At 46.3% G+C, this 18,546-nt stretch overlaps 7 protein-coding genes across 7 annotated transcripts; 2 read left to right on the top strand and 5 right to left on the bottom strand.

Moving 5' to 3' along the window:
• Nucleotides 1–296: 296 nt before the first annotated feature.
• On the bottom strand, nt 297–1,077 carry SERLADRAFT_456179 (uncharacterized protein; the record flags this gene model as incomplete). Its single annotated transcript, XM_007313102.1, has 2 exons — nt 297–827; nt 887–1,077. 2 exons carry the CDS (start codon nt 1,007–1,009, stop codon nt 672–674), a joined length of 279 nt encoding a protein of 92 aa, XP_007313164.1.
• A 2,961-nt stretch (nt 1,078–4,038) lies between these two features.
• SERLADRAFT_412668 (uncharacterized protein) lies at nt 4,039–5,842 on the bottom strand (the record flags this gene model as incomplete). The annotated part of the gene is made up of 3 exons (XM_007313101.1): nt 4,039–4,766; nt 4,825–5,089; nt 5,150–5,842. 3 exons carry the CDS (start codon nt 5,832–5,834, stop codon nt 4,145–4,147), a joined length of 1,572 nt encoding a protein of 523 aa, XP_007313163.1.
• Nucleotides 5,843–6,577: 735 nt separating this feature from the next.
• Nucleotides 6,578–8,303, bottom strand: SERLADRAFT_456174 (uncharacterized protein; the record flags this gene model as incomplete). The annotated part of the gene is made up of 3 exons (XM_007313100.1): nt 6,578–7,428; nt 7,487–7,742; nt 7,808–8,303. 3 exons carry the CDS (start codon nt 8,262–8,264, stop codon nt 6,837–6,839), a joined length of 1,305 nt encoding a protein of 434 aa, XP_007313162.1.
• A 1,027-nt stretch (nt 8,304–9,330) lies between these two features.
• On the top strand, nt 9,331–10,203 carry SERLADRAFT_412666 (uncharacterized protein; the record flags this gene model as incomplete). Its single annotated transcript, XM_007313099.1, has 4 exons — nt 9,331–9,477; nt 9,554–9,705; nt 9,758–9,821; nt 9,892–10,203. The coding sequence occupies 4 exons, from the start codon at nt 9,331–9,333 to the stop codon at nt 10,201–10,203; spliced, it is 675 nt and encodes a 224-aa protein (XP_007313161.1).
• A 406-nt stretch (nt 10,204–10,609) lies between these two features.
• Nucleotides 10,610–12,382, bottom strand: SERLADRAFT_365020 (uncharacterized protein; the record flags this gene model as incomplete). Its single annotated transcript, XM_007313098.1, has 7 exons — nt 10,610–10,650; nt 10,831–10,948; nt 11,186–11,343; nt 11,400–11,653; nt 11,682–12,080; nt 12,160–12,251; nt 12,290–12,382. The coding sequence occupies 7 exons, from the start codon at nt 12,380–12,382 to the stop codon at nt 10,610–10,612; spliced, it is 1,155 nt and encodes a 384-aa protein (XP_007313160.1).
• A 420-nt stretch (nt 12,383–12,802) lies between these two features.
• Nucleotides 12,803–16,134, bottom strand: SERLADRAFT_412664 (uncharacterized protein; the record flags this gene model as incomplete). The annotated part of the gene is made up of 12 exons (XM_007313097.1): nt 12,803–13,445; nt 13,498–13,507; nt 13,559–13,656; nt 13,715–13,790; nt 13,843–14,017; nt 14,070–14,193; nt 14,243–14,312; nt 14,373–14,419; nt 14,471–14,633; nt 14,837–14,940; nt 15,094–15,744; nt 15,802–16,134. 12 exons carry the CDS (start codon nt 16,132–16,134, stop codon nt 13,425–13,427), a joined length of 1,872 nt encoding a protein of 623 aa, XP_007313159.1.
• A 1,680-nt stretch (nt 16,135–17,814) lies between these two features.
• On the top strand, nt 17,815–18,020 carry SERLADRAFT_377189 (uncharacterized protein; the record flags this gene model as incomplete). Its single annotated transcript, XM_007313096.1, has 2 exons — nt 17,815–17,937; nt 17,970–18,020. Coding segments are annotated over 2 exons (174 nt in total), but the record flags the coding sequence as incomplete, so codon positions are not given.
• Between the last annotated feature and the right edge of the window lie 526 nt (nt 18,021–18,546).

Here is an 18,546-nt window from a genome sequence, read left to right as displayed (position 1 = left end):
GTTCTGGCTTATTTCTTGCCCCAATGTGCATCCCCATTGTTGCAGTCTGTTTCTCAGTTATGTGCTCTCAGAAAATGAAAGTGTAAGGCTGACAGTGGGACTGACATTCATGCATCCCCTAGCAAAAAGACCTGACAAAAATACTTTTTACATGGTTGAATAAGGATGCCATGCTCAGGTTGCTTTGTTTTCTTGATGCTTTTGTAACCACATCAAATATCTTGGGATTGTGACTTGCTAGAAGTGAAGTAAGTACTGCCAATGCAGAAGCAAAACATACTGTTTTTTCTTGGTAATCAAAACCGGAGCCTCGCGCCACTGCGATTGCTTTTATGGTAATACACAAACTATATCCGATCGTTGTTGTGCATTATGCTGCCGCAAGGCATGCTGAACGTTTTGTGGCTGACAGACAGTGTACTATAGTCACGGCCGGCCATATACGTCTATCCGATATGACATGTGTCTCCTGCTCCCTGGCAGACCGTATACTACATACAGTGACTGGCTGTATACTTCTATCCGTAATCACCTAGGGCTCTTACCCCATAAATAGTGATAATCATGAGTCGTGCTTTGTCCGAGCAAGCTGAAAGTTTTGGGAGCTACCCCAAGGAAAAACAGAATATGTAAAAGACATTCACCCATCAAAGAAAGCAATGACAAGAGGGTTAAATTTGAGCCAAGCCGGTATAAGCGCCAGAGCGTGGGTGATTGGTCTGGGCGTTAGGCATAGATGACCAAATATTGGGCTGTGAGTCGGAGCTGTTGTTGTATGTGACTGAACTGAGTAAATGAGTGGGGTATGTGTTAGGATCATCCGGGTTCTGGATACATGGGTTAAGTTCGATCAATGAAGCTGATTAGACTAATCAAAGACACGTACGTATGGTCGCTCAAAATTGTTCGGCACTATGCGTTGAGATATAGACTGCCTCATAAATGAAGAATCAACTGACGATTCCCCACGTAGGCCGCGACTGTATTGTGCTTTTGCACGACGGCGCATGAGATATACGGCACCTGCAACTATGATTGCTATACCAGCTACACCACCAACAACACCACCTGCGATAACACCTGTCTCTGAGTGTGAGGAACTGGGAGCGTTGGTTGGGCCAGGTGCCGTCGATGAGCCAGATGCCGTCGATGAGCCAGATGCCGCCGATGAGCCAGATGCCGCCGATGAGCCAGATGCCGTCGATGAACCAGGTGCCGTCGATGAGCCAGGTGCCGTCGATGAGCCAGATGCTACTGATGAGCCAAGAATGCTAGTTGTTGCGGACGTCAATGGGTTAGAAGCGGTGGACGTCGCACTAGAGGACGTTGTTGAAGGTTGTACTACAGTCGCCGATTTAGGGGGGGCTGAAATACACATTAATGAACTTTTGGCGCACATAAACGTTAGACCACTAACATGGATCTAACTGCGCTGCAGTAGCGTTCCAAGAGCCGCCCCCCTTTTTAAAGCAAAATCACTATTTGAAGGTTTTCATTAGAGGGAACAAAAGCTTACAACAGCGTTAATATCGAGATATGCCCATCCAGGAACGACAGTTTGCTGGGGTATGCGGTCTGGAAATCTAAAGGACCATCAGTAAACTACTTGTCGCTCTGATTATTCTAGAATTATTCACTCTTGGTAGTAAGCCGTACTACAGTTTCCACTCCAGGTAGACCAGCTAAGGTGTTTATCAGTTTGGAATCATGGAATTCGCGAGTATCACTCACGGCATCCATGTTCGGTCCTGACAGCCTGCGCAAGCACTAAAGAGCGAGTAAACAACAGAATTGCACAGGCAGCTGTCAGGAGGATTGTTGAATGAACCACCATATTCTGTTCCAGGCGATAAAGGATCTATTGTATATACTATATATATGATGCATATCAACTGACTTGAGGTAGAAATCAACCAATGGTCTGACGCAAACCTCCGGCATAGCACACTGTCATCAAATAAGACACGACTTGACAAGGGGTTTGACCCAATCCGTTATTTGCCTGTGGTAACGTGAACAGATTTTTGAGACTTTTACTCGTACACTTGCTTGACAAAGATAGGCTGACATACCCAAAGCAGATCCACGCAAGTCACGTTTGAATTTTGAGCAACAATTCTTGGAAGGCCTAATAACGTCGTTAAAACTACGAGCCAAATCCCCAAAAAGTTCTGATACATGGTGGGTAATCTCCAAAGGGATGCTCTGAGCAGAATCTCGAGGAACCTCGAACGAAAGCCCGCTTTTTAACTCCATCTATAGGCTCAACGTAAAGGTTATTTCGCAGATGGTCAGAAGTTAGCGCTATGAAAATCTAACAAAGATGCATCAATCAAGGGAATTGATGATCTATTTGTATAGGTCAGTATCGTAACCATCGTCATTGCTTTGAAATGTAGCACAGCTTTGGCAGGAGATGAAATGTCTGAGTTCTCTTTTCACAATTGCGTTGAAAGGGATGCCTTTTGAATCGAGAAGGTGTGTTATTTTCCATTCTTCATCTTTGAAGGCGATACAAGTTGATCGGGATTGGGGACATTAAGCACTAAGCCTTTACGTCGATGATAACGGAGCTTCGTTCAAGTTTACGCACTTCATGCTGGAGTTATACCGCCCTATGCACCTGATGGAATATCAGCTTGCACACACCGTCAGCTTAAATAGAATATATTATACCCGATCTCCCGATACTCATCACCAAGATGGCAGTGTCAGAAGTATGATTTGAAGTGTTGGTATGATACTGAACACTGGTCGGGACAATCGTATGTAGGCGCGCCCATCACCGGAGCTGTTTTCAACGAATTCAAAAAGTAACATCTACCGCAAAGGGTACGTATGATAGATGGTTCCATAGGTTGTACCGAGGTTGATGTTGATGCTGCAAATCTGCCAACTCCGTTCACTTGAATCACTGCACCACAGGAGTGCTAAGTCGAAACAAGTGATGAGTTAATGAAATTCTGTTTTCAGACTTTAAGTTCCAGATAAGAAAGCCATACTATGGACCAAGATAATAGTGACTGAAACATCTGATGCTACACAAGGATCAAACTTAAGAAGCGCTGGCATATGAACCATGCGGTGGGAAAACCATATCAGTAACCATGCAGTTGGCTAGAATGCAGGCTGTGGATCGGAACCATCGATTATATAGGACGTCGAAGGATTGCGTGAAACAGGGAATTGTGTTAGGGTCATCCGGATTCTAAAAAGAGCACACACTTTTGCAACCAGACTGATATACTACATATAGATACCCAAATAGAGGGTACCTTGAGAGGCTCGATGGTTGTCCTGCGATATGCCACTGAAACGATGTTGAGTATAGCCAGCCTGACAGGTAGAGAGTCAAGAGATGATTTTTCATGTATATCACTGTGGCTATGACATCTCGAACACCGGCGCACGAACAACATAGCTCCTGTAGCTAAAAGTACTGGGCCAATTACGCCGCCGAACACAGCGCCAACAACAGCGCCAATCTTCGAATGTGAGGAACTGGGAATGCCAGTCAGTGTGGGCATCATGCACGAGGTCGAGGGATTAGGTGTATGACCTGATATGGATGTCGCACTAGAGGTCGAGAAAACTGCACTAGCTATCATGGATGCCATATAATAAGGGGCGAGCCAAAATGGAGACTGATGAGCATATAGCACAAGCTATAAGATGTGAGAGCACCGACACAAATCTTACTGTGTTGCAGTAGCATCGACATCAAAAGAGCCACCCTTGCAAAGTCAGCAGATCAATACAGTTGGCTGTCCGAAGTGCCATCTTCGGAGCCTGAAAGCTGCACTCTCACTACTGACAGATTGTTGGTAAGAAAATCCTGCATTTTGAAGACCCAATGGATTCTGCATCACAAAAGAAGTGTTGTCGCTTTATGTCTGTAAATCACTCTGAAGACATAGCCGAGCTTCCATCGTACGGCGGAAGGATTATCGTGGTGCAATTAGCCCAGACACATGATCACTTCGATTTCAAGTGGCAGATCGAGCTCTGCATCCAAACTCACTCAAGGGTCACCCAGCAGAACTGTTGAAAACGCCCTTGATTGCGCACTTAAGTGTTCCTACGCCTGACCCAAAGTATGTCTCACTAATTGTACATTAATTCCTATCTTTTTCACCCCGTTCTCCTAGTGACCCTTGTTGTATTTTTTACTAGGGGTGAAGTTCATCAACTGTGGGCCCATCGCTGACATCCCCTGGCTCATCGATTCAACGAGAGTAGACTTTTTCCCCATCTCGACACTCCGCTTCTCCCACCTAGTCAACTTTTCTTTTGTGTCCTCCCCGTATTCGGCGCACAGCTGCTTCACGATAGTATACCGACTAAGGCCAGGTAAATCTCGCATATACTTGATCATGTACTCTGCCATTGCTTCGAGACCCTCCTTATTAGCAGTCGACATTGCCATGCGGCGGAGAATTCGAAAGTTCATTTTGGCAAACATATCTCGAATCGTGAAACGAATCGGCTGACCAGAAGAGTTGAAAAGGAAGTAATCTGTGTCTTTATCCTCTTCGATCATGGCAACCTGGCGTTGTAATGATTTAGAACGTTTGTATTGGGGCGTGCCAGCATCGATGGATTCCATGGTAATATGTCCATCAGGCCCCTCTGGAATATCACGACAACTGTCGGGTATATGGGGAAATGCCCAAAACCTGTCCCCAACAGTCCCCTGTAGTCCCTTCGACTTCTTTTCCTTGCCACAATGTTGCTTGTGTTTAGGCCAGTCTGCTTTCTGGCATTTTCTAATAAGGTTTGTCCATTTAACAATTGCTCCACAGGGGTCTAATCTTGGATACTTACTGAGAGCAGTAATGGATGTCGAACTTCAATTTTATCCTGCAGATGCTGCATACCATGAACCGAACATTTCCGAGTTCTTCAGGAGTTTTTGTACAGTTTTCACAACGGATCAGCGGTTTGTCGCGTACACCTTTCATCGCATATGCCATACCCCTGGCAAAAGTACCGTCCGTGTTCTCCGTTGCATTGATGATCGGGTCCATCCCTGCGCTACCCACAACAATATCGTGGAGGATAGATGCGCTCGTATGTAAAACAAAGCGGCCTCGAACCATATTGTGAGTCAATTTGCAAATATATACTACACGCAAGATGTCGCACTCACCTATAAACTCGTTCCTAATAAGCGTCAGACATTCGTATGCGAACTCATCCCTCTCCGGAAGTGGCTGGGGTGCGTTGTCTATGGCGTGATCCCACCACGTACTAGGGATAGAAAAAGGAGCGCTAGGTTTCGAAGACTTTTTGGCCTGCAAGAACTGAGCAAGGAGGTCAAGGAACTCTTGTCCTCTCGCCTTCAGTAGAGCGCTGGCAGTCAACTCAGGGCATAAAGCTCGAGAGTCTTCACCCCATGCGGCGTGATTGCAGGCGCCCTGAAGTCCTTCAAGGATGTGTCGTTTGCGCTCTGATTCTTCCAACAAGAACCAAATGTTTTTAAAATCATCTCTCTCCATAATGTCTCCAGTAACCGTTGCCGCTCCTGTTTGTACCTTCAGAACCATGGCCCTCGTTGTCTCCAACAGTGCACGTTCCCTGGCTCCCACAGTCTTCCACGCACTCGACATCACTCTATAAACATCGCTCGATTCCAGAGACTTCAAAGCCTTTTCCCACTCTTTATTCCATCGCAAGCGATCTTTCTTGATATCAGTGATCTTCAAATGGAGCCTCCAAATCGATTTCACGTTCTTTGTATCGAAATTACCCGGATCAGTTACGTCCTCAGATGAAATAATGTCGTCTGTCAAGTCATCAGTGATGTTCGCCTTTGCATAGTTAATGTCAGTCATCGTGGAGACAAGAGTTGGTTATGGTGCTGGCCGAAACGCGCTACCTACAATAATATCAGTCAAGCCGTGTCGAAACTTTTGGGCTTCTCCCTTATCGATGATCCAGCAAAGCTGCTTTCCATAGATACTTACAAGGTTGGAACGAAGGATTTTTACTATCTTGCGTCTCAGGAGAAGATTGCTTATGCACGAGAATCTAAATCTTCAGCAGGTCGCGGCAACTCCCGAATCGTACGTGCCCACCTGTAGCAGCTATTCTCCTTCGCTTATAATTGGCAGCAAACACGAGTTTACAGTATGTTTCGAAGGTGACTGTCTCTACACTGTTCTACAGCCTGCGATGGGGGTATGCATCTCCAATTGACTCTGCCACGTTTCACGGTTCTTTGGGGCTGTTCTTGACATATCCGTCTTTAATCTCTCGAGTCCCTGATACGAGACAAGGGTGGCATATCAGGCGAACCTCTCCATCGATTATGAACGGCACGTTTACACAGATATGCCACTTCTTTCTATGTAGAATGATGACTTCCTCGCGTACTCCCGCTGTCAAACTGTATTATTATCTTTATATGTCCAAATTTTCTATGTGTAGCCAATCAACAAGTACCCGTAACGATACCCTTATGCTCAGTCCTATCGTAACACTGGCTTTGAGGGAGCTACTCGTGATCACTCCGTTATACCATCCCTCGAGTTTCTCATCATCTCATTCAAATCACGGCCCTGACTCCCTTTCCCTGACTATGCTGAGATCCATTTCCCTGTTTCAAAGGGGTACATATACAACGAGATCCATTATTATGGTACATTTACAGCGACAGATAAAGTGTTATACAGAATATCCAAGGTGGTCTGATGTCAAAAAATGCAATTATAGTAAGTGCTCGTGTTCATGGAATGGGTCTGATGCCCAAAATACACCTCTCTTGTCGACTCACACGCCTGGTGCGATCTCCTTTCCACTCTCCACACATATCACTATCAAATCAGTCACCCAGACTACGATTTGAATAGTATCGGAGCCATCGACACCATATTCCTGCTCATATCTTCCAAAAAAGTTAGTCCTGTGCCATTCTCGATGCTCTTCCTTTCAAACTCCATTAGCTTGGCTTCCGTGTCGTCCCCGTATTCCGCTGACAGTTGCTTCAATATAATCTCCCGGCTAAGGCCAGGCATTCGGCCCATGGCTTTGATCATATACTCTGCCATGGCCTCGACGCCTTGCTTATTTGCACTTGACACGGAGCCCTGTCGCAAGAGCCGGAACACCATTTTTGTCCACGTGTCATGGATAGCAAAGCGAATTGGCTGGTGAGATGAACTAAACAAGAAGTAGTCTGCATCTTGATCTCTTTCAATCATCGCCAGCTGAAGCTGAAGCGCCGGAGAACGATGATAATGAGGTTGCCCGGCGCCGCTGAAAGGAAGAGACGCATTGCCGTTGGGTGATATTGGGATATCGTGGGCGAGTCTATGGGTCTGATGAAAAGACCATGAAGAGCCTCCCGCGGACTCCGGCAAGAACTTTGAGACTCTCTTCTTGCCACAGTTGTTCTTATGCCTAGACCAGTCCTCTCGCTGGCATTTCCTAATCAGCGAGCATCAAGAAGGCTGGATTGTGGTGTCTAAACAAATGATAGACTTACCTAGAACAATAATGAAGACTGAAATCCAGTTTCGTCTTGCATCTACCACATACTAGAAATTGTATATTGTCTCCCAAGTCCTTTGGTGTACGATCGCAGTTCTCACAGCGAACCAAGCGTTTTACCTTTATTGCTTCCGTCGTATCTCGGCCAAACGTCCCGCTCATATTCTCCGTGACATTGACAACTGAACTCATTCCCCTGCCTCGAACGATATCGCTTCTGATGGACTCCAAAGTATGTACGAAGAAATATGCTGCATAATTGATAAGTTCATTATTATTCGTGCAGCAGAACAAGTCAAGGTAAAGGAGAATTTACCAATAAACTCATTCCTGTTTAATGTGAGGCATTCATATGCGAACACCTCCTTCTCTGTTAAGGGTCTGGGCAAGCCATCCAACGCTTGGTTCCACCACGAACTGGGAAGTAACAAAATATCATCTGTCGAAAGTCTCTTCATGTTGGTATAATAGTCCAGAAAGTTCGAGAAAGCCCTTCCGTTGTCTCTCAAAAGACCGGAAACGGTAATTTCAGGGCATAGAGCACGAGCGTCTTGTCCCCAAGCGGCCAACTTGCATGCACCATGAAGGCCCTCGAATATATGCCTCCTCCGCTCAGCCTCGCCTAGCAAAAACCAAATTGTGCCCAAGTGCACCCCACCGAGCATTCCTCGCGAGATTTCTATTATCGTTTGCTGTAGCTTGAACACGTCACTGCGCAACCACTGCATGATAGAACGTTCCTCCTCCCCTATCTCGCGCCACATCATAGACATGACACGAAACACTTCTCGTGAACTACCTAACGATTGGAGAGTCTTTTCCCAACCATTGTTCCATTGAATACGATCTCTTGTCATATCCGTGATGTTGAATTTCATGGCCCAGCATGAAGGGATGTCATCTTGAGGCCCCCCTGGGTCGATGCTTGTAAGTAGGGTATCGACGGTGCCGCCAACGGTACCGCCTGGAATATTAGGTGTTAGTACTCCAGTATCGTTCGATATTGTGGACATGGTTGAAGGGTTGTAAGAAGAAAACGTGTGCGAGCTCAAGATAATATTTGGAATGCCTGCAGGGGCATGCCGTTAGTTGTGCCAACGTTTGGAAGAATCCTGGGTGTTCGAACTTCCCCGTTATCGATGCGGTCGCATGGCCTAAATTTTAAATTATAGTTACAGCCCAATTTATTGTTCCACGAACACAAGAGGCGCTCGTCCTTCCTCGTGAGCCCCTTTGTCTGAAAGTAATTCAAAAGGACAATCCGAATATAGTCAAAGGTCCACTGATATGGAGGAAAACGTGTTCCTTTCTCGCTTGGAAGATATTGAGGGGTATAAGCAGCTGCACTTCGCAAGTAAATCAGAAAAGTTATACACACAAACTCTTCGAAACTCCTTGACGACGTTTCCAGCGATGGTGACTAGACGTTTCTTTAATCGGGCCCGCACATGATGGCTCAACATCGACTTCTCAAGGCTTTTGAAACACGAGCTTTTTAGCGGCATAGCGCCCTTCACCGGTTACCAAACACACATCGTCTAGAAAATAATCCCCGAAATTCACCGACATGAATGTTGCCTAGAATTATCGGTAATCTTTCGAAGAGTGCTACGAGGGACAATGGCTTCCTTGCGCTTCACAAGCTTCACAGTTCGAACGTAACCTGGAAAGACATTGTGGGGACAAAATGACAGAAGGCACGTGGCAACGAGTACGGTCCGCACAACTCCGCGAATGTACCTTTCCACGATCACGGTCTTGGTTTTCCTCGCATGCACTGCAACGCGTTCTGCACCAAGCTAACGCATCCCGCCACGGCGCCACCAGCCCACCAAGACCATGCGTCGCGCTCAAAGCGCCCGACACCACGCAAGGCGTTCTCTGGCATTGGGGACAGACGACTTGGGAGTGCTCAGAGAGGCCGACGAGTCTCCTGAAGACGGTTTGCGACGCCAATTACTCGAGAAAAGTAGAGAGAATGATAAAGTACGCGAGTCTATCTACTTGTGGACCATCTCGCACTTAACATCATTGTTCAACATCTGGGTTCTGATATTTGCAGCTTCAGGCAACTATCTTGAGTCTACAAGCACAATTGTCTGAACGCCCCCCAATAGAGCACATCCAAGAGCTGGAGAAGGAGTATAAGGACCTTGAGCTGCTTCTACAAGGAACTCAGCGAGAGAATGAACGATGCATGTCAGAACTTGAGAGGTGCGACTTCCTTTTCTCGAACTTTTCACCTGACCAATTATTTATATTCCAGAGGGAGGAATCGCGAGAAGATGCTAGAGCAAGCATTAGCAAAGGTAGCAGGTGAAAATTGGCAGGTAAGGGTAAGGATACTCCGATCAGGAGCATGTTGATCTCAATTCATTTTATTTGTTGGCCCCGATTTAGTCGTCGCTAGATATAGCACCCACATCGTCTGCCATCGCTGCGCGGGCTGTCAGGAGATCCACCCTTCTCCCTCGGTCAACAGCTCCACCGAATGGTTCGAGTAACGGCTCTGATACTTCTGCTCAGCCATCTTCACAAGCTTCACACGAGTCCACTATGGCATACATGGATCAGATACGCATGCTTATACTAGGCATGGAGAAACAGATTCAAACTCGCGAGGAGACACTGACTAAAACGATTGAGCGGGCAGAAGGAGAGAAAACCAAGTACGAGAATATACGAAAGGAGGTTCTGGCAGAAGGCCTTTGATGAACAAAGGTTCCCTCACGAGGTTTGCTTATTTCATTTGTATCTTTTCCCTTCCTGTCTGTTTTTGCATTTGTATTCTAGGACTATACCCTCATGTACATTTCCTATCATGTTCTCTCACAATCCAACAAGGCACATCAAACACTTCTAGAACAGCTTATTGTTCAATACAGCTCTTTGAAACATTTCATCGCGCTCGCGGATCCATCCAAGCAACGCCTTAACTAAGCTAAAGGAAGCATTGTATCTGATCATACAATAATGCACATGTCAAACATGTGGTCAAAACAAATACGGAGTGGCGTGTATGATATCAACACGAGGACAGATTGAGCGGAGAGTGATGATTATGGCGCAATTCTGGAGCGCGAGGGCCAAGACTTGTGCGCTTCAAGCAAGGTGCTGTTCAGGCAAGAGGCACATCGTGCACCCATTTAAGCACCATGTCTTGTCATAAATTACTCAGTACATAAATCCAGCCTTCAAGCTACTTAGTAAACAATGCTTAAGTGGTCATAAGGAATCATGTGCCAACACTAATTTGAATCTACCATAAAAGACATCAGCATACCCAGCTTCATAGATAATCGCAAGAGTGACATTTTCTGCTCTGGGAGCCATCTCTACCGGCGCTACGCACCTCGCCGACAATAGCACCATTAGATGTTGACCAGAGGGTCGATGGAACGGCTAAGAACTCCTTTCGATATATGTTGTCAAGGTTCGAAACGAATTTTTCCTTGCCCTAGTAACGACTCAGAAGCTGTCTTCGATATGTCGAGCTGTCAGCTCACCATGTAATGACATATCAAATCTATAGCCAATAAGCAAAGCGTTAGAAAGAAACTTTAAACCAAACCGTTATTGCACATACCAGTATTCTCAGCATATATGAGCAGTCTAATTACCATCACTAATTAGTTCTGAGAGTAAAGCAGCACGTAAGAAGCGAAACTTGAGATTAATTGGGACACTGCAGGACTCGTATTTTCGCGAATCGCGACGGGTTGACTCCAAGCGCTAACTTCGCCGCTGACTCATTCATCCACTTCTCTGCCCAAATCATTTCTTTGTAGCAGAGGCTACCATTTTCTTCGAGCTTACATTGCTTTCGGGCGTCATACATATTTTGATCATGGCCTGTTCACAAATTAAGAGATATAGATATACAAAAGTGAGGAGGCATCCGAACGTACTGAAGACTGGTCCAAAAACGCTATTCCAGCAATACACGGAGGCGGGGATACAAGTCAGTCTGGATTCAAATCTGTAGCATCCCTCAATGAGCCTTTCGCACACCGCTGCGCTGATGCGCAACCTAGTGCACTCCGACCCAAACGGGTCGTCATAAATAGCATACGGCCCTTCGCAGGCGTACTCAACCACTGATGGCATCTGAGTGCGGGGATCTACCAGCCCGTTTCCAACCATAACTGATGCTAGATTTATCCTTTTGAGGTTAGGGTCAAACAATGCACTGAGTTCCCTGTTTTTTGTGTATCTCGCTAGCAATGTGTGGCAAGAATCTCCCGCCATAACTCTCTGCAGCCAAGTGAAAAGGTGCGTCCGCATATTTTGGGAACCGCCGCACGAAGAGCTCGAGAAATGCGTATACGTCCTTTGCAGCTTCAGGCGAGGTAGTCACCTGCGAGCCATCGGTGGAGTAGGAGAAGCCAACATCGATTGGTTGGTCTAGGAAGATAATATTAGCCTGTTGGTACCAACTGTGTGGGTTGTAGGTCGTGTTGTTCCCCTCATCAACTACGCTGCATGGGCCCAGTTCGAACAAAAGACCAGTAGAAAAGCTACATCCCGGGCCGCCGTTCAACCATAGGAGTAAGGGATCTTCCGAGGGCGATGAACGGGATTCGAAGAACCTGTTGAACATTGTTCAGTGCTCGAAAAGAAGAAAAGATGTAGCGCAACGTGTAGTACAGGCTGAAATAATTACAGTACCAGAAAAACAGATGTTTTCCCTCACTAATGTCCAGATATCTAGAATACTGCTGAACTGTAGGATTGCAGAGCTGGGGCTCCGTGATTCTCAGCTGATAATTTTAAAACGAGGGGTGCGATGCAAGCTCACCTTTACAAAATACGGTTTTAGTGCGAGTACTAAGGAAACCGTTCTATCGTTACTTATAGACAGCGTTCTCTGCCACAAGAGTTTTTCCGCCATCGTCAAGGTGTTTGCCATAAAATAATGAACTATATATGCAGGCGTGTATTTTCAGTAGAGGTCAGGATGAATTCGATCGTAGTCCAAGATACATACCTGCTAGATGTTTTCTGAGATTTGGCCCCTCTAGAACGATTTGATCACTTGTTGGGAACCCCAAAACGAGTGGGAAGATCAAGGAGTTGAACAGCGCTGTCCCGGGCCTCATTATCGAGCAACTGTCGACCGAACCTTCGGAGGGCTTCAGATGCTGCGAATATATAGACCCTCTTCAGACAACTTGAATGGAGTAGTATCGAGAGAATAGTTCATGTGAATATGATGTTGGTTCAGTGACATTTGCAGTAAGACTACCGTGGTCGTGGCCAATCCTGTTCGGCGGCAATAAACGCGTTACCTCAGCGGGCCGTAATTAGGGGTGTACCAAGTCGTCAACTACATGTTGACATGATATTACTGCCCAAGACACAGATGCTACAAAAGAGAGTGGGCGATAGTGATATGACTACAAATGCAATGATCACAACATATCGGAGTGACGAAAACTGTGCTGAAGTGGAAACGAATACGAAATTTTGAGAAATGAGCCAGCACTTCAGCCACCTGCACAAGGAGCACGCAGGAAATTTGAAGATGATGCGCGAAGTAAATGGAGGAGAAGCGAGAGCTTTACGATGGATGGAAATAAGCATGATTGGAAATGCGTACAAGTTCGATGCGAAGATTGTTCGATAAACATTGCAGAGTGAATAGTTGGACAAAACCGAGTGGGTGTTTCTGTGCGTGATGCGATGTGAATTGATGATAGGCGGCAGTGAAAGATCGGAGAATGGTCATATTTCGTCTTTGAAGAACTTCCGAGATTCAATGGGCGATAGGACAAAGCATGGTATTGGATGCCATGCTATATGGGTGAAATTTCCAATTGAAGAGAAAACATGAAGGAGCCGTTGGGATGACTTCAAGATACCGTGGAAAAGATCGAAAGATGGATGCAAAAAATGTGGGGCTGTAAAGTGAATGCGCTTCATTGTCGGACTCTTCAGTAGCCGTAGTAGGCACGCTAAAGACTGGTCAGTCTTCTACGCTCAAGAATGAAATTCTACTCATCGAACCATTCTGTCACTGAGGGGAATTGTCAATATATAGCATGGTAATAAGGAAGATCTTGCTTACAACAACCATATGACTTTGGAACCTGTCTTGCAACCCCGTAAAGTAACAATATGACCACGAATACATTCATAAAGAAGGGTTCGTTGATCTTTATCTGCCTGTTTGTTGTGTAAGTGTGAAGATGCAATTCGAATAAACCATGTAATTATTTCATACATTAGGCAGAGTACTCGCGATAAGCTGGCTTCCGGTGACTGATAAAGCCAAGTCGACGATCATCGCCCGACGGCCCCTAGTTCGAATGATTGAGTGAATATGAACTTCGGAGTGCACGTCATGCTCACCCTTTAGCAGACTCACACATCCTTTTAACAATCTTGTCCAACGCTTCCTTACCACCTTCTTTGAGAGCTTTGGTGACAGACTTGTATCCCTGTTCGTTTGTGGCATATTCTAATAAACCAGATAGGAGGTGATCTAAGGTTATTTGACGATGTTTGGGAGACCCATGTTCCAATACTGTACAGAATACGAGTTAGTCAAGGTCGTGAAAGAAAGCGTAACTACGTACTATGCTGGATGCAATACGAGCCCCATTGATTTTTCGTTATTTCGCCAAAGACAGCTGGGCCCTGGTCAAGTAGTTCGTCTATAATCCCACCTTTCGCAGATTCTTCCAGGTTTTCAAAGGCGTGCTAAAGAGGGTTCAGGAGACTACACAAATGGACAAACTTTGTGTCTCACCTGCACAACGAGCGAACCCGTTTCGTGACAAGCCAAAGATGCCCACTTCCCTTTCAAAGACTTGTTCACACTGTAGAAGACAGGGCAGGTTGGTTTAAATAGTCAAAAACGTCTAATTTTGTCGACTTACTAGGCGAAGATGGGAGGCGCGGGGGCCGTCCAGCTTAATTCCATGATCTGACAATAGATTCTAGAGTCAAATAACAGGCATCTACGGAGGATTCTCACCTTGCTCCATACATGAGAGGCATGTTTGTTAATAAGAGTCAACGCAGGGTCGCCAAGGAGGAGCTCTGAAACTATCAACAACCTGATATCCTCCTCGCAGTCAAGGGCTTTTTGAAGGACATGGCATCCGTAACAATTGGTCGCGAGATCAACAACTCGACCTCTGTACGGTAGAAAAAGGAGTTCAGTGGCTGTAGAGGGACTAGGATCGAACGAAAAGCGTCACCTCATGCAAGCGACTATCTTTCTTCTTTCTTCGGTCGTCGCAGCCGCTTCCAAGCACCTCTGGACTGCCCAGTTGCCGAAACTGCCGCATATATGCCATGAAAAAGCAGCACATGGTAGTGAATCAAGCGGAGCACTGACCGGTGAGACATCATTTCGAAACCTCGTGCGCATATAGCATCTACAATCTTATGACGCTCGTCTAAGTCGGCGACCTTTAATTTTTGCTGCAGGAAAATGGACGCCTGTTGATCCGAGGACTTGATTATGCGAGCCACAAAAACGTGGTAAGGAGGAGACGAGGACGGGTGCAAAAGGGACAAAAAGTTAATAGGCTACACGTCGAAAAGGGCGCATATAAGCATGTAAGAAGCGTCATAGTGAAAAATAATCATCACCTCGTGCCCATGTGTGCTGCCTTGGGGCTGTCCCTGTCCACGACTTTGGTACGCGAACTGAGAAGAGGACCGCATGTGATCCTCGTTGACAGCCATACCAGAAGCATATTCGGCCGCTGGCTTTTCGTCGGGCCTATGCCAATCCGTAGGCGCCCCAAATTGCTGCTGACGCCAGGACATGGAAGGTACACGTGAAGAATCTGGGCGGCGGCAAATTCCAGAAAAGGCACTATCATATAGAGACTGCGAGGGAGGAATAGGGGAGGGATGCTCTGAGAATGGCTCAAAAAAAGGGAAGACATTAGGGACTAGCTGATTGGTAGACTGGGAATTATGAAGTCTCTGCGATAAATTCTGAGCTGAAGACAAAAGTTCGTGGTTTCTATAAGGGGAAACAGGGTCAAATAAGAGAGACGGCTGTGCTATATTAGGATGGGGAGTATATTCGTGAGGGGGATTAAGTTTTAAGTCAAAAATTTTCGCAGGAGAAAGATCTGTGGGTGTCAAAAGCGTAGAAGTCGTAGAGCTTGGGGACAAATCCGGAGAGCCGGGCGACCCATTCGCAGCTTCGACATTAAGAGAAAGGGGAAAATGCTGAGGATAAGGAGCGGGGGAGTTGAGGTTGAGGGCTCGTAAAATTTGCTCGGCATACTAAAAATAACCTGATTCAGTCTAAGGCCGTTTGCACGATAAAAGAAGAAAACAAACACTATCATCAAACTCGGGGCTACTTTTCTTCCTGCCATCACCGATGGCGCCAATGTCCTTTTTGCGAGGAATTCCGACCAGTCCAACGGGACCGAACACGTCTTCACTGCCTCCAAGCGGCGCATGAGACGCAGAAGAGTTTCGTGGACGGGCGGGCTGCTGCGGCTCCCTCTCTGCATCGCGAGAGAAGGAATCGATAGCTTTTGGCCAGGTCATTTCCAAAGGTTGCGGCTTTGGAGCCCAGATTGAAGAGGCGGAGGTCTGGCGAGAACGAGGGGGACTATGATCCTTGATATAAGGAAGAAAAGATTGGGATTTGTCGGACTGGTGCATATCGGTGAGTGCAGGAAGTGGGAAAGGAAAGGAGGGGGATGATGGGGGGGATGAGGAAGAAAAGAAAAATCGAGAAAGAAAGGGTTTTATACATGCTCGAAATTCTGTGACGACGTCAAGTCAAGGAAGTCACATTCCTTTTTGGGGAGAGATTCGCCCGAAGTTAGAAGCTTCTGAGTGGCGATCGAGGTCATTTCAGCCACCACGCTGACAGACAAGAGGGTTAGCAAGTCGTCTACCATCCATCGATATCAGTGCATGCGCTAGAACGCACTCACTAGGTATACGCATACGGCGCATTGGACATGTGATGATATTGAGCAATCCAGGCGAAGCGTGATGGTCCAAGAAATCATGACATCGAAGGTATCCGTCAAATGTGAATGCACTCTTCACCAGATTCTTCACCACCTTCAGTCTATCACTTACATCTTGGAACGTCTTCCAGCAGATAACACCACGCACGTTCGCAGGTGGATAATATCGGAAAACAACATCGAAAATGCTCAACAACATTGGGACCGCTGCTATTATCTTGACTTTCGCGGCCACAATTAGCTCCACAATCACTGAGATGTATGAACAGAACAACTATAACCGCTGAATCAGACTTCCCAAAGATGACCTGTCTTTAATGAAAAGATAGGCACCAGCTTGTCTTAATCGGGAAAAGTGAACTCTACGGGTGATGCGACGCACAAACCAAAGATAAACATTACTAGTGCAAACCGTACAGGGCAGGGAATGTCCACACGGTGCGGCCTCTGCGCGAGGTACACTATCTTGCTATCCCTGGCGTGATGAACACAAACAGCAGTCAGCTGCAAAGCCCCAGCCGAAGACCCCACATCCTACAAAATCAGGAAACCACCCGTTAGTCGCGTGAACCTGGAAAGTCTTCTTACTCCTCTCTACACTAAATCAGAGAGCTTTTACATGATGTCGACGATAAGGCCCCGCTTACCTTCAGGCACATCGAAAATGACAGCGCTGAACACGTACAGAAAGACGATAGGGAAAAATATCGGATAAATCGCCGTAAGTAATCTGGAGCTTGTTTTGTATCCTGAGGTCCTAAGACGCTATAAACTTCAATTCAGTCACCTTTCACATTCACATAGGTCAGTTGGGATCAGCCACACATTGCCTGAGAAACGGGACCTACAGCTGAATTGAACTGCACAACCTGCCAAGGAGATACTATATGTAAACACTGCACGTCAAGCTCACCGTATCCTTATGCTGCGATTGTGAAGAGAACGGATGCAATGAGAAAAAGGGGGCATTTACGGAGATGGTGTGAATAGAGAGCCTTGTTTGACGTATGAAACGAGTGTGTTACTACCAAGAATTCATGGCTCCGATTCTAACGTACCGTAGAGATTGAGACTAAGATGGTTATTCAGATAGTGCGCACGCCACAAGTCGCGCCGAAGAGGCACAGGACAACTAGGTTTGATAGGGATAAACATCTTAGCGCACTGCGCAGAGGAGTAAAATGCTTGTGTTTACCGTATTGGTCTGATGAAGCACTATTGTCCTTGAGCCACGTTTGTAAGGCGTCCCGTATGTAAATGTGCTCCAGCGGAGCGCGCATGCACCACATAACTATGGAGCAGCCATGTAGCACCGTGCTAATAGTTTCAAGGGAGGGTAACGTGCTGCAAAACATCCGATAGCAAATCGACGACGCGGAACTGCGAAGACTTGGTAGGAAAAGGCGCCTGCAGAAAGCAGTGTATGTTCAGCGAAGGCGCCCCAAGGATCGTGTCTACAGTGAGTACACTGGTGGAGTACAGCGGGGTGCGGCCAAAAAAAAAAAAAAAAGGCGTCAGCATCGACGATGCATGTGCAATGCAAAAACGCAAGGTGCTAGCCAGAGATAGATGAATGTCGCCACGAGCATGGTCAAGAAGGGTGGCTCTAGCCTCAGAAAGCCCTTGCAAACCATATACGAATAAAATGTACAACACTCCGCGCCTTCAATGATCCGACCATTGTCAGAAAAAGGTGAGGAATTTGCAATTCGAGCGTAGCTGGGAACTGGAAAGGGAAGTGGATTGGATTGGATAGAAGATCCGGTCGCCTACACGTCCTCACCAAAAAGGAGGGCAGCACAAGGAAGAACTAGGCCGATGGGTGAAGAGCTGTGCACTAAGCTGTGGTACGATATTGACTTTGTCGAATATAGGCTGGTCTACGGATATTTCTATTGCCCATGTATAATGCCATAATGTCCAAAGATCGACCTTGTGCAGTGTGATGAAGGAGGGATATTATTCATCTTAGATCAATGATCTGAAAGTTGATGGACTTACCTCTGGAGAAGAGCCAATATGACGGCAGTCTTGAAGTAAGCACGTCATGAACGTAAGAAAGATAGGATACCACAGGATGGTAGATGAATGCATG

The sequence above is a fragment of the Serpula lacrymans genome, assembly GCF_000218685.1.
Source record: "Serpula lacrymans var. lacrymans S7.9 unplaced genomic scaffold SERLAscaffold_1, whole genome shotgun sequence".
Classification (NCBI taxonomy): Eukaryota; Fungi; Basidiomycota; class Agaricomycetes; order Boletales; family Serpulaceae; genus Serpula; species Serpula lacrymans.
The sequence above is the reverse complement of the archived record's forward strand: the minus strand, read 5'-3'. Positions and strand labels throughout refer to the sequence as shown.